This window comes from Macrosteles quadrilineatus, unplaced genomic scaffold, assembly GCF_028750875.1.
Source record: "Macrosteles quadrilineatus isolate MER2022 unplaced genomic scaffold, UCM_ALF_1.0 Scaffold_8__2_contigs__length_117827958, whole genome shotgun sequence".
NCBI classification, from domain to species: Eukaryota; Metazoa; Arthropoda; class Insecta; order Hemiptera; family Cicadellidae; genus Macrosteles; species Macrosteles quadrilineatus.
Window position 1 is genome coordinate 55024352 of NW_026542601.1, and position 15256 is coordinate 55039607.

The 15256-nt window shown below is 31.6% G+C and overlaps 1 protein-coding gene across 1 annotated transcript in view; it reads left to right on the forward strand.

Annotated features, from left to right (window-relative positions):
* Window positions 1-989: 989 nt before the first annotated feature.
* Window positions 990-15256, forward strand: part of LOC129001237 (tensin-1) — a 386355-nt gene continuing 372088 nt past the window's right edge. Inside the window, exon 1 of the mRNA XM_054428467.1 lies at window positions 990-1088. Coding sequence (XP_054284442.1) covers window positions 1002-1088 — 87 coding nt within the window. The 5' untranslated portion in view covers window positions 990-1001. The remainder of the gene's footprint in view (window positions 1089-15256) is intronic.

Here is a 15256-nt window from a genome sequence, read left to right on the forward strand (position 1 = left end):
AAAAGGATGAAATAGCAGTTTTGCCTCATTAGTGGATTGCTCCAACGCAGTATGCAGTTTTTGTAACAGAAAAATTCAATAATATATGATCAGTTTGTACGTAGCTTATTGTAAGGTAACAATTATGTATTTTTTTAAGGAAGATCATTATTATATACAAGTATATTAGCCATGTAAACTTTGTACATAACTGATTCTAAGGTATACTTTTATGCATTCATTTACGCAAGCCCATTTATATATAGTAGTATATTAGCCATGTTACATACAGTTCGTAAAATAAACTAGAATATGAAATGTATAACAACAATAAAACATATATTATTACGTACATCTTATAAACGTATACCGAAAGTAGTATTTAAGAGCGGGTTGCCTTCTTGCTCTAAAATGTGTGATTATAAAAAATAATCATATACACTGTTACAATAAGTTATAGCCTAATTAGGCATTACTAGTTATCCAGTATATTCTATAATCGAATAACCACTATGCGGTATTTTTCCTAACGGGGTACCTATTGACCAGTTACATTTATAACTCAATACCCATTGCCCAGTACCCTTCAGAATGCTGAATACCTATCGTGCAATACCTGTTCCCAAAGAATAAGCCTATTCATTATGTAGTACATAGTATAACGGAATACATATTGCACAGCAATTTTTAATCAAATGCCCAGTGTACAGTATCCGTATAACTGAACACAGTAGGTAATAATTTAGTAGTTACCGTTGTGATAAAATACACATTGTACAGTGTGTTTACTACTGAACCCCCACCGTGCATTGCATTTATTGCATAGTACAGTTTTTTTTACACGCTCTCCATGTTTTATACATTTACTGCAGTCTCTTTACAATATATAACCAACCAAGCAGTACCTTTTCTAACCGGATTCCTCTTGTGCAGTTGATGTGCCTTGTGATGTGCGTCGTCGTGGCTTTGTGTGTTTGTCCTGTGATCTCTATCGCGGTTATCACTGGGTGACATGAGGTGTCATGATGGCCCTTATCAAGTCCTGTCTGTGTACTCCGCCTCCTCGGACTAGGCCTTCCATCAGTGCGCCGATACACCTGCTTTTGAAGGTAAGTCATAGTATAATAGGTTTAGGATGGATGTTAACTTTGCGCGTATAATCATAAAATATTGATAGAACCCCATCCCTAATTTTAATATTATCGAATGTTTACATTGAAAATGGACGTAGTTGAATGGAGCCACTGGCAAAGTGCGCGTAAATTATTTCTACTGATTTCTATCGACGTTACCTAATTTTACCTATGACCGATTTGTATTGTTTACTTACTTAACAGCATTGTTGTTTTACCAACTCCAAACCAATGAGGGTCAAGGATTACGAGAGAAGAAGTAAAATTGTAATGCTTCGAACGTCAACTAATCAGCTGTTTAGACCAATTTAATTTTTAATGAACGGTGCATGTATGGTACAAGATTCTTCGCATCACTTGCATCAGTTGCAATGAGAGGTTTTAAACGAAAACATAACCTCTCTTGAAATTTACGTGTAGTGATTGCTGGCTATTAAAAAAAACTGTCGTAGGTAAAGTGGTGTACGCAACTTGCGTAAATAGTATTTACTAGATCGTTGAGCAAACTACTAAATAAAGAAACTGATAGGACGATGTATTGTAAGCGATAGCACCTCTAATGTCTAGTCAAAAATTACAGTAACAAAAATTAAGGGAGGAAAAATACATTTCTACAGTTATAGTATGTGAATGGCTCATTTAACTTTTTTTTTTTTTAATAAAAATAAGTGTTTTCTGGTCCTTCTAGATAGGATGTGTACTTCAGTGTTAATTAGCATTAGCAAAATATATCTTAATAAGGGCTTTTAGCTGATTTACTTTCAATTAAAACCGCGGACTTTACATATACATTTCCTTATTATAAAAGTTGTAGCTAGGCTTAGAATTAAAATGGAACTATAGAATTCAAATTCCGAAAAAGTACTCTACTCCATGTCTGATATTCATGTCAAATACGTCAACTTTTTAACCAAAGCCCAACTAAAAGAACATTTTATTTTAACATATACAGCAGAATAATTGTTCCCAAAACAGTTTTCGTAACAAATATAGATTGTGAATGTGAGGAGTGTCATAATATGGGAGAATCTCATTTTTTATTTGAGGTAAATTAATGAGGCCACATCGTACCGCTTATCTTAACAATGTAACAATGTAATGTATAAGGTATAGGCTACAAGATTTCACATAATGTGTCAATCCAGCATTTTCGCCGCTGAAATAAGAATACTTTAATCAAAGATAAAGCAAAAACTACATAGTAGCCTATTAAAAGTTGTTGAACTTTTGGTCAATCTGTATTTTGTTTCGTTTAAATGATCTACAGCACATGAATTATATTGTTAAATACAGTTAATTGTGAAATTTTATGTACAAAATGAAAATTAACCAATCAGTCGGCATGATGTTTTAGAAACCTTAATAACATTTAAAAAATAAAAAGGATGTATTTAAAATTGGGGTTTACGTCTCTATCACTGCGAGATTTAATTGCAAATCATATGATCAGAGTTTATGGCGTAGAGAATATGACGTGCGTTCGCAGTCATAACATTTTATTCTGTTTCTGATTTATAGAGTTTACGCTTCAGACGCTAAATCAAAACACCGAATAGGCATTTTTGTCACATATCAATTGCGAAGGATTTTGGTGATTAGTTTATGACCTCGAGCTAGTATGTGACCTAGGTACAACTGCTGATTACTGTACGCTAATTAACGCGTTCAATATCCAAAACAGATTAGTAACATGCAAAACATGCTGTTCTAAACGTTGGCTGGTTGCAGTCGTGTACCAAAGAGATTATAATCAGTAGACTGATTAGTTACTTAGTGTAGTTTCGGTTAGCTACACTGAAGTTAGGATAATTTTCTCACAGGGAAGTGGTGATAGGTGCGGGACTTTTGTGCTTAAAGAGTATCCGATTTTATTGTAATCTGAATAAAACAGTATGCACGCATATTTTAATGATTCAAAATTCTGTTAGTTCCAAAGCTGGTTCTAAAAGTACGAAGAAATGGGTTACTAACTTAATTTGTCTCAAACTTTTCAATAATCACAAAATTACTTCCTTCATACATTATTAATATATAAGCGTAAATGTATGTATGCGTTTTATTAATTTTGACATGTAATAAAAGATATACCCCCTTGAATGAGCCACCATGATGCAAATTTATTTTCTGAAAACGCAAAATAATTTTATATAGTTGATTTTAATGTTCACCTACATACAAATCAGACACTGTTAAATATATCAGTATTTGGTTACTGATATATTAATTGTAATCTAGAAAACAATGTTTTTAGTACATGTTTCACTAAAATCAAGTAACTTTGAGAGTAATCGTATTCACTGTTATTGAAACACGATTCAACTATAAAATAACAAAAGATCCCTTTATTGGGTCTTTCGAAGGTCCATAAAATGTCTCCCTGTTTATTTTATGATTCAACGATAAAAAGACGAAAAGTCGCAAAAATTTCTTGTTCGGTTTACTACAACACCGGAAATATATTTTTAATGACCAGCAAAAATGGCATGTACTTTTAAATCAATCATATTTAAATGCGTTCACGATTTTTAAATTCATCCCTTATCCATCTATTTTTTTGAATTTTAGTTCGTACCAACTAATTATTTTTTCAATTCAATACCTGATCTTTACAACTATAGTTAGAATACTTGTGGTGTTAATGCTGTGAAGTACCAGATATTCTAGACATTTTACATAGACAATTTTAAATATGTACTGGTACAGTTGTTAAACTCTAATATTTACTTTCTACTGCATAATTTGACCAAGTCTAAGATTATTAATTAAATTGGTTAAGACGTTAAATTTGAGAAATCTGATCCAAAAAATGAAATAAAAAAAATTATATTAGGTAATAAAATAGTGATTATTAGCTTTATTTGGCAACTCTTCTATATACCTGTAAGAAAAACGAATTAAAGCTACATTTATAACTACACCTAAGAATATGAGTGAAACAATGACCATAAATAGAAAAAGTCTACTACCATTGACTATATAACACTAGTAGTGTTATATAGTCAATGCTACAACACATTCGTACGTATTAGTCAAATAATCTTGGTTTGGTCATATTTAGATTCATAAAGTTATTCTCTCCGTGATAGATAGGGCAATAAAACACCTGACTATTAGTCAAATTTTGTCACCTTCCGTATCGATTCCACCCGTCGCTGGTTGCGCTTTTTGCTTTCCAAACCCTTACTTTGGCTACTATATGCTTAATCCAGAATACAAAGAGGTTTGCAAAAACAGCACTACATAGGTACTTTTCTCAATAACAAAATACTCTTCTAAAACACACAAATTACAAAAATATTACATATTTTAATTACTATAATTTTGTTTTAATATTTATTAAGCTAGACAGTAAATTACATTTACTTTTGTAATAATTAGTTCTATTGCATAAATAATTGGTAAGGTATATTAATTTAGGCGTAGCTAAAACTCATTAGGAACAAGATTTTTTTAGAACCTAAAAGTTTTAGAATTTTGTAACCCAAAAAAATCTCAAAAAGCTTTGTATTTGCCTTAAATCATACAGTAAATTTATTTCAGCATCGTCCGAATAATTGAAGTGTAACATAGGAAAAAATAAATTTAAATAACTTTCCAGATGATTTTAAAGAAAGAATATGGTTGCATTTAACATGCATTTAACATCTAGAAAGCTGTTTTGGACTAGAATTCTTTTCTAGATTAGAGATTTTTCTGTGGTTTTTATTTTATCAGCCAATTGATTTAAGGTTTACATTTGGTAGCTCAACGGATTTAGGACAAAAAAGCTCCATAATTGTAATATAACAATTAGTAGTTTAAGAATAAACATTTATATTAATAATGTTTTTAAGATCCACTGTTATGATAATGTCAAATTAACCTAAAGTAGTAGATTATTATTACATTCTCAGGCCGATTTTGTGAGGTCAGAGGCTTTCGACTAATGTGTCCTGGTCAGGATTCTCGGGACAGTAAATGGTTCCAGATAATAGAAAGTAAAATAAAATGGTATCTAATAAAATCTCCAAACATTTTTTCTATGCTATAACATAAAAAAACTTATTATAAAAATGAATAGTTAGGATGTTTTTAGTAAGGAGTAAAAATTGGATCCTCGATTTAATTTTTTTAATCATTTATATAATTTGAAACAGATTCAGCGGTATAAATTATTGCAAATTATTTTATGATCGGAACTGTTCACCAGATGTTCATAATAATATTACCCAAATTTCCAATATGTAAAAAAAATCATTACAATCCACTTGCTGGATTATCCTTGAGTGGCAAACCGAATTGGGTCAACAAATGCACGAGAGGCATCAAACCAGTGTTACGGGCGATGTTCTGTTTGTTATTCCGAACACGTTTCACCGGACAGGTTGTGTAATGGAAGGAGTTTTGTCTCGGTCGAAATCGATAAAATTTTGCAATGTATTAATCACAACTGCGTATGTTTATCATTTGCAAATGTCCTGTCAATATTTCGTGGAATATGTTTACGCCTAGTAAAGAGTTCTACCAATAACTATTTAACCATCATATAACACCATTCATACGATTATGAGTTTCCTGGCAAATTAATAAATTATTTATATTTTTTCTCAGTACAAACATTTGTCTTTGACCTATCACCCTGAGACAAAAGGAGTTTCATCCAACGATGTAAACGTACGTATTTTAGATATTAGGGGAGTTTTCAGTATTGAAACACATTAAGTGTTTCACGCTAAGCCAGCAGATCTGATCAAAATATGGTTAAGTATAATTTCGTTAATCCAGCAATAACAACACAGTAATATGAAGACCATGCAATGTTGTTTTATATGGCAATTTTATCGAGATGTGTTCTAATGTAAAAATTATCTTTTTATTTGTGATTATTTATGTTTGTATAAATTTTAACTACAATGGGATTTTTTTTTAATATCACCCATATTTGTGATATTTTTCTATTCTTCCAACTCCTAAATCTCCTCAGATTATTTACTTTGGTGATGGTAAATTCGATAATTTGGATTTAGAAGACAACACCCAACAGAAATATTTCTTTTTTCGTAAAATCACAAAGACACAGATTTATTTCAACTTGATACTATAAAATAACGTACTAAATTACAGTCTTACAGTATTTACTTTGAATTATTACCAAATCAAAAAAAGAATATCCCTCACATACATTTCAGCAACACGTAACATTGGTTAAAGTAAAACCTGTTCAATTACTTTAACAGTATGCAATTAAACTTCACTTTGCTGGCAACGAAATGTAGGCTATAAAGTGCATGTAAGCGAGTTAATTTGGCCAAACTACACACTTTAGTTGTGTTTGTCCATCGATCTATGTACAGTACCCCGGCCTGACCTAAATACACTTGCGCAAACTACAGATTTTTGGTTAAATTAAGGATCTCGATCACTTAATAACGTGATTTGGTGATAAAATATAAGATTTACTGAACAATGCAGTTTCTATATATCGTTCTTTGTGCTTTCAAATTCAGATTTGAATAACGAGTCTAAAAGAATATCATGAACGGAAACAACAACAGATTAGATGTTATTAAATTAAAGCAGATAAAAGTGTTGAAAGTTTGGTATATGAATAGTTAAATATATTCCAGCAGAAACACACGTTAAAAGTTTCGGAAACAATAAATATTAATTTATAAACTGTCATGACTTTTGAAATTCATATAATTGTCAAAGTATCTTATATATTTTAAAAAAAATCGGTTTTTCTTTTCCGACTACGTTTAGCTCTTCTCCCCCACCGATTTTCATGATTGAGGTCTCAAATTGAAGGTATGTACGCACAGATTTGTCATCAAGCATCGGCATATAATTATCCATAGTATAACTCGGCTTATACGCAAATGAAATTTGCTTCTTATGTATTTCTTATGGGATTTAAATTTGGTTTCTCTTTGCCGAGTTTGTTTGGTTCTTCTACCCGACCGATTAACATGATTGAGGTCTCAAATTGAAGGTATGCACGCACAGATTTCCCATCACTATCACTTGGCTTATACGTAGGCCTAAACGAAATCGCTCCCCATGTATTTCTTATGGGAGTTGGATTTGGTTTCTCTTTTCCGAGTTCGTTTGGCTCTTCTACCTGACCGATTTTCATGATTTAGGTCACAAATTTATGCCATGCACGCAAATATTTCACATCAAGCATCGACATATATACAAAAACCTACTGTAACCTACTGTATTATTTGACCGAAAAACATAATGTGATTATTTTAGAATTCTTACATCAATTAAAGATGTATTTCACCAGTTATAATTATATAATCCTATATATTTTTGGTCTAAGAACTTTCAGTGAAATGTCGTCTTTTATTTAAGCGATTAAGAGACTGTATTGTTCAAACAAAATCATAAATTTGATTATTTCTGGGATATTATATTTATTTTAACGCTGCGGAGCATCATGGTCCTCTAGTAATAATATAAAAATAGGTTTGTTTTTGAAAAGTTAAATCTGTATTTAACAAGCAAAACTATGTACATTTATTTTAAGCCCCTCTTTATGATGAATCCATAATCTCTTTTTCTCAAACAGTTACCTACATAAGTCAAAACATCTTTTCGTTAATAATTTTGTTTGAGCCAATATTATTACTGTAGTACGAAGCTTATTTTAATGAAATGCTGTAATTGTGTACTTATGGTAATATTATGTTATTTTACAAACATAGTTTAAGTAATTTGTTGATTCGAAATGTACGTTTTGGTAAAATTGCAAAGGTTTAATAGGTTTCGTTTAAAGTGCAATAAATAGACACAACTTTAGATGTTTAACTGAGGCACGTATTATTATAATTTTTATTGTGTTTTATTTATGATCTAATGTACATATTTGACATTATCTGGGCTCAGATCGTATGATAAGATTTTATAAACTGTAGTTTGTTACAATAATGTTAAAAGCTAGATAACATGTTAAGGATTACAACGGTAACTGAATGGTAACATTTTTACGATGTAAATTACTTGAATTTCCTTGTACTTAGAAACATTTTACTATAATTTCCTCCCATGATGCAAACCTATGTTGATTTTGGCCAGTTCCCAAAAGCTGCATTACCGTTGTATACGGCCGTAGGGTACTGGAACTTGGCCAATGATTTATTGAATACGATATCCTAAAATGCAAAACGTGTTTCTTGTAGTGCAGTTTCAAATGTTGTGTTAAAATAATTGTATTATATTCTGAGATTTTAGATATTTTATCGAGCGTCTTGTTATCAAACATATGTTTCAATAAAACATACTACAGTATTTAAAGCTCGGTGGCAGAGTTGTTATAGTTATCGTCAAACAGTTTAGAGCTAGAGGTAGATCGATCCTGAGAAAAAGTCAATTGAATAAGCCGGACCCAGCTGTTCTTGATCTTTGGGTTGTTAAAAAGTCCTGACTATAAAACTGCTGATTTTAGTGACAAGGCTCCTTACAATAATCTTTTGATCATTTGTGAATAAAAATATGCCTTAGTGGCGTTCCCAATTCATACAGTGCGTTCGTATTTAATTAATTAATTAATTAAAACCTATGTAAAAGTTGGCCGTGTTAGGGGTTAAAGTACTCTCCAAAAATAGTCAAGGTCAACGGTTCGATTTCGAGAAGAGTTAACAGATTTTGACGTCACACACTGGAGTTTTTACTGTATGGCTTGGAGACAATTTTCTAGAGAATATAATATTAGGTACTAAAAGATCAACTATATTTCAAGAAATATGATTGTGTGTTGATGAAAAATCCAAACGAACACCACTAAGATGAATTGATTTGAAAAGGCTTTTTATTTGTTTACTGACATGTATACCAAGTATTTATCATGGTACAGCAATAGTGTGCACCATCTGATAGGTTGCGTGATATTTTACTCGTTGAATAAATTAAACACGCAGTTGAAACTAATTAACTAGGGATCCTGTTTCACTATACGGAATAACCTTTACAATTTATATTTACTGCGAATAAAAAATATACACTACTAGCTGTTGTACCCGTGCTTTGCAACGGGAAGAGGACACAAAATAGAAACATTCTTTACATCTGTTGCATAATAGTTACCGGTACAGATCCGCCAACGCTTTTAGGAAAAAAATTCAACTTTTATAGCCGTAATAGAAACGTTTAAGTTATGACTTTTAAATCTGGTAAGTAGTGGATAGGCTACCACCATTTTGGTTTTGATTAATTTTAAATCTTGTGTAGGCTGATATGAGAAAAACTAACCAAATCTTCGAATAAAACTTTGACATAGGCCTACATGATTTACCTTATTCTCCCTTTACATATCTTTTAATTTATTATTGACATTTTAAATTTCAATTTTGAAGTAGCAAAAATACTAAATATTAAATTTAAATAAACATTGTTTTATTTCACTCTTTTTTATATTAAATCACAAATCCTTCCATCTTTAGTTTCTTCACTCACAATAAATCATTAGCAAAACTAAGTCAGCTGTTATAAACTTTAGAAATATTGCTGTGCCTTATCACAGTCTTTTGAAATATTAAAGAAACTATATCTATAGGTACCTACTATAAAAAAAATTTGAACAAATAATTTAGCATTAAAGACAGCAGACAAAACTAATATGATAATCAAAGCATCAAACACTAAAAACTGTAATAGCAAATACAGTATATGTTTCATTGCATCTCTGATTCTACTCTACAAAAATTTTAACAAACAACTCAATATTCAAACCAGTTCTTTTAATCAGTTCTATCGTCCATTGCCTTTACATTTTCACACATACCATTAAGTAAACATAGTAACAGATATTTCATTGATTTTAGAAACAAAAGAACACTATGTGTACTGCTTAGTTGTATGATATTTTCCTTGGTTTAATTTAATCAGTAAATCAGTGGTGTGGCAAAACAAATAATAAATGTATCAAATAAAGTAAATGTGAACTGAAAGCTATGTTAAGATAAAATAAGAGTTTTTTGTATTACCATTTGATAATTAAATATAGTTACACATATACAACAGATTTTAGAAAACAAAAATCAACAACATTCTTTAGTTGAATTTAAGCATAGGTTTAGCAAAACACAATAACTTAATTTACCTAAATATACATATAAAAAACAATGTGATGTGCAAGTTATGTTTAAGAGTTAAGTTAATCCAACACATGTTAAGCAGTTGGAATTTATTTAAAGTAGCCTCCAAATTCATACAAAACATCTATACATTGTAATTTTCATACTGTTTCCATGAAAACATATCAATGACATTATTTTCATAACTTAGACGCTTTAAAAAATCCAAAGCAGAGCCAGAGTTGATACAGCAACGGTTATAGAATCTTTTTTTTATAATCATTGACATAGTTTTCGAATATATAATCCATGATAAAAGGTTAGATTTAAAATAAACCTCCTTCATAGTTATGGAAAATAGTATATTTTCTTTGTATCAGCTGTCTGAAATTGTGAAATATTCAGTTTAGCAGTTCTTCTTGTTTACATTTAAATGTCAAAGCAAATGTAAACAAACATTGTTAGTGTTCTCATCGCAGCCATGGAGACCAATCAATATTTACTTTTAAAATCTTCACCTCACAACTTTTAAAGCCAAAGAGGCAAAGCCTACGGTCAGTATCGAAACGTGAATAGTCCTATAATGGTCCTTGGTGTGGTAACTATATTTTTTGTAAAATTTTAGCCCAGTTTGTTCAGTAGTTTTTGCACCTATTAGTAACACACATACAGACAGACACCATTAGATTTTTATATAATAGTATAGATTTTGTTGAGTAGTATCATAGATAAAAGGAGTATATGGTAGTATCTTAAAAGATTAATTTTTAATTGAACATCAATATTATTGACGTTATAAGTTATCGTTTTAATTTATAGGATAACATTTGTTTATAGCTTTGTACAAAGAGGGGCCGGAAGTAAACAGCTATACCAAAGGAAATTATTTTATGGGTAAAAATCAAAATAAAAAACAAGGATCGATTTTTCCAAAATAACTTTTGACTTTTTTACATAATCATTTTTATTTTAGAATGGTTCCAAACAAACTTTGTGAAATTTGGTGGATCAATATCATTAAAAAACAATTTGGTGCAAATCAAAACTTCAAAATGGTGTAAATTTTAATGTTTATAGTAAAATCGTTTTTATAACTGATTTTATAAAAATTGTCAGGGAAAGTTTGCGCTTAAAACTTCCCTTAGAACGAGAACAGGTTCAAAAATATTTAATAAAACGGCTGAAAAATATCGAATTTTAGTTGTAAAAAGAGGTAGAATAAGTCTAAAGTAGTCAGGTTGCACCTTATTTGTATTATTTTACTAAACACTAAAAATCGTGATTTTACAGATATTTAACAATTGATCTTTTTTTAAACTGTGTGTCGTTTGATAGGGCCAAATAAGTTTCCATGGATTTTTTGTTGTTGTAACTATATCCCTACTGACCTAATCTCCGTGCCTCGCCCGAAATTATTTTATTTCAAAATTATCTAAATTTCACGCCGATTCTAAAAATGACTGTTATTTTTCTCGGAAACGTCCCGTTTTCCCAGAAAAACTTATATATTTCCAAAGAGTAGCTGTGCTAGCCTTTACAGTTATGCACCTCCCGTAAATGAATGTTATTCTCTGGGGTAAAGACCAAAAAAACCACAGCTGGATTACTTAGAAGTTGACACTCTCTTTATATTGTTATGTATGGTATAAACTGGTGGATTAAACTTAAAGGGTTAAAAACTCAAATACTGCACTTAGTTTTTTCATCATTCAGGTTTCACCTGTTGCTAATTTTTAAAGATTACTCTTGATGGTGGGAGTAAAATCTAAAAAAATACGGAGTAAAAAAATGATTTTAAACATTTTATTTTACATTTGAATCACACTATAGTTGTGAAGCAAATGAGAGCTGGAGTGAAGAACGATGGATGGATCAATTTCAAACTCTGGCGACATGAGCATGATTGATGCAGCCTACTTTAGGAGGCATCTTGCTTCCCGCTCTCTTCTAATACTGGCCAGCAGGATATTTAGAAATTTGTAATCTTGTTCAATTATATCATCAGTCACAAGTACTTCATAACAAAAACTAAAAAAAAAACATAATCACTTTTTAAGACTGTATTTTGTATAGTTTCTAAAGGTAATAAGAGTAGTCGGGTGTATATTGAAATGGATGATTTATAAAGCTTTGTGGTGAGTAAACTGAATTTATTGAAATATATGTTCCATATCCATACTGTATTAGGACAGCTATGACACAATGAATAAGGCAAGGGGGCTAAAGTTTTTAACCATAGAAAGTTACTTACTCACACTCAGATTTTAACCGATGTTTCTTGTTTGTATTGCGATCTACTCAGCTATTGCACAGTCAAATATCAAACTTAGTGTCATATACAAAACTAACAAAATTATAATTTTGTAATATTTGTCGTTGAACAGTCAGTGAAAAGGTTCCACGCCATTACAAAAGAGGTGGCATAAAAAAATTCGACGAATCACCAAGCATATGGGAATTGTATGCTGAGGTGTGGGCAGTTAAACATATTCATTGACGAAGCAAAAGGGTTCTAAAAATAGACGGGAATGGAAACTTCAAAACAGACGATGAGCAGAAGATTCTTTGCATGATCGTTTCTTGCAGAGGAGGAATACAGACCGAACTGTCTTATTTTACTTACATGTAGATGATTCTAGTTAAGGAGAAGAAACTCTGCTATTGAAATCTTTTGTAAAAAGTAGATTTATGTAATCAGGCACCAACACACATCGACTGCTATCTCTATCAAAGAATTTTCCTGAAACACCTCATAAAACATGTTATCGTGTTGATCTTATTCTATCGTCATATTTCTTTTTCTTTATCTTCGAACCCCTTAAACCTGAGTCGACCAGCCTTCTCAATTGCATCATGTTATCATCAGAATGTTTGAAACTCGTCAACCACTCCTTCATGTGTCAAGCGCCGTCGCCTTACATGGAAGTGGTCCTGCGACCTACTAAGCATTGATTATAAAGTTATGAGAAGTGATATAACCTTTATTTTAGTTGGAAGTAACAAGGGGAAATACATTTCATGGTGCATTAAGCGATTGATACTAGAGATTCAAATATGTTCAGATGCTTCGAATGTGATACAGAACCCGTCAGTTAGGACGAAGTCACTAGTAGTAATACAAACTTTGTCTTTAGATACATAATCACGAGAGTCAGTAAGACCAACACAAGTCACCCCACTCCATTCAACACACCCTGTATTCATAAGCAGCTTAAATGCGCCACGGTCTTCAGTTAGTGATTCCGAGGCGTAATTAAAATTAGACCTTAAAAGTATATTGTAGAATGTAGTGAGCTTAAAATGCTGAATGGTAAAAACTGCACCAAATGTTGGTTCTATAACTCAATAAAATTCTTATATGCTTAAAAATAAGTATACATCAATATTTGGTGAAATAACTAAACAACGGTATAAAATAGCTATCACAAAGCTTTTACTAGATTCTAAGTAATTCTTGGTAGCAGAACTAAATATCAATGATAATAATGTAAACCAAACAAAGCCAGCTGTTTACAACACTTGATGTCAACAAAATGGATTATATGAAATATAAATCATAAGATACAATATAACGAAATCCGTGATCGACAACTGGTTAATTATTACTCGTTGCCAATGTAGTGACAACTTGTTTTTGATGCTGATACTGTATATGTGGATATCTCAAATAAGAGTACGATTGTGAGATAAATCAATGTTACATATGATTGAATCATTTGGAAAAAATAAAACTTTAAAAAGGGGTAATAAAATAATCCTGTATTACATTTCATATCCTTGTTTATTTCTGACCGTAAATTAAAATATCATATTTTAAAATAAATAGTAGTAAATATAAAAGAACGTATCGAATGAAAATATGTCTTTACTGAGATGTACGTAGAACATCGTGGCCCTCTTACGTTTCACCTCTTAAGAAATACGAATCATTAACAAAATTGCCAAATTTTTAAAGCGCTCACTTTCAAGTCTGAAGGTAGCTGGTCCGATTCCAGCTGAGATCGTTACAGGTATCAGATGCCATTTCTCATTGGGGTATCAATTAATGACACCAACTAACCAAAGGTCGACGTGAGATAGTAACATGGCCAGGTTTTGGACTGTTCCCTTACAAAACTGGTAAAAAAATTGACCAAAAAGAAATGAGTGTTGCTGCCCTAGTGGTAGATGACTCGGACTGCGGTGCGGGGAAAGGTGGGTTCAATTCCCGGCACGTCCACAAAGTATGTGGGTTTTGGACTACTTTCCCAAAAAGCGTTTGAGCCACTGCAAACCCTCTAAAAAATGTCATCAGCGTAGACAAGTAATAACTTACAATAAAAAAATTATGAAACTATAAATATTATTTGTTCTCTACTAACGTTCTGTCTCACAGACATACACTCTGTGCTGCATCTAGGCCTGATACACGCCATATTGCCAGGCCACGAACATCCTTTTAAGGAAATATTCTTTCAGCGCCACCGTCAGACGGGAACGGTTTTCCATGGATTTAAAAGGATAAGGTACGCAGTCCCATGTGCAGCATGCTGGTACTGCAAATGATTTATTATAAACGGTTGGTCGGTGAAGAGAAAAGCGTAGTGTGGCCGAGCTAGAGAGAGAGTGCCTTGATATATCCGTTCAGTTTAGTATGATACGTATGTATAAAGAAATATTAATGAATATATGTTTGGAGTAGCACGTAAAAAATTGGCTAATCAACTGATATTTACCTGGAAAACCTTTTACTTCAAAGAGTACCTCAATTGTTTTAGCCGGTCGTCGTTGAATATTAAGATCGTTTATTATTTCTTGAATCATCATAAGACGACCCACTTAGTAATAGTAACAGTTTTCTCTGGAATGAAAAAATTCCTTGATAAGGTATAACTGTTTTAGGGTCCCTAGTAAATTTGCTGAAGAAAATAAAAAAAAATACCCCCGCCGCAGCAAACCTGCAGACTAAGCGAATTTCCATTTGACTGATTGGATTTACACTGAAATGTCTACTTAAAAATATAACATTTATTCCCACTTTAAATAGAATTAGTTTAACAAGTACTTAGGTTTGCTGCATCAGGGAGGGTAAAATTGTTTTTTTTT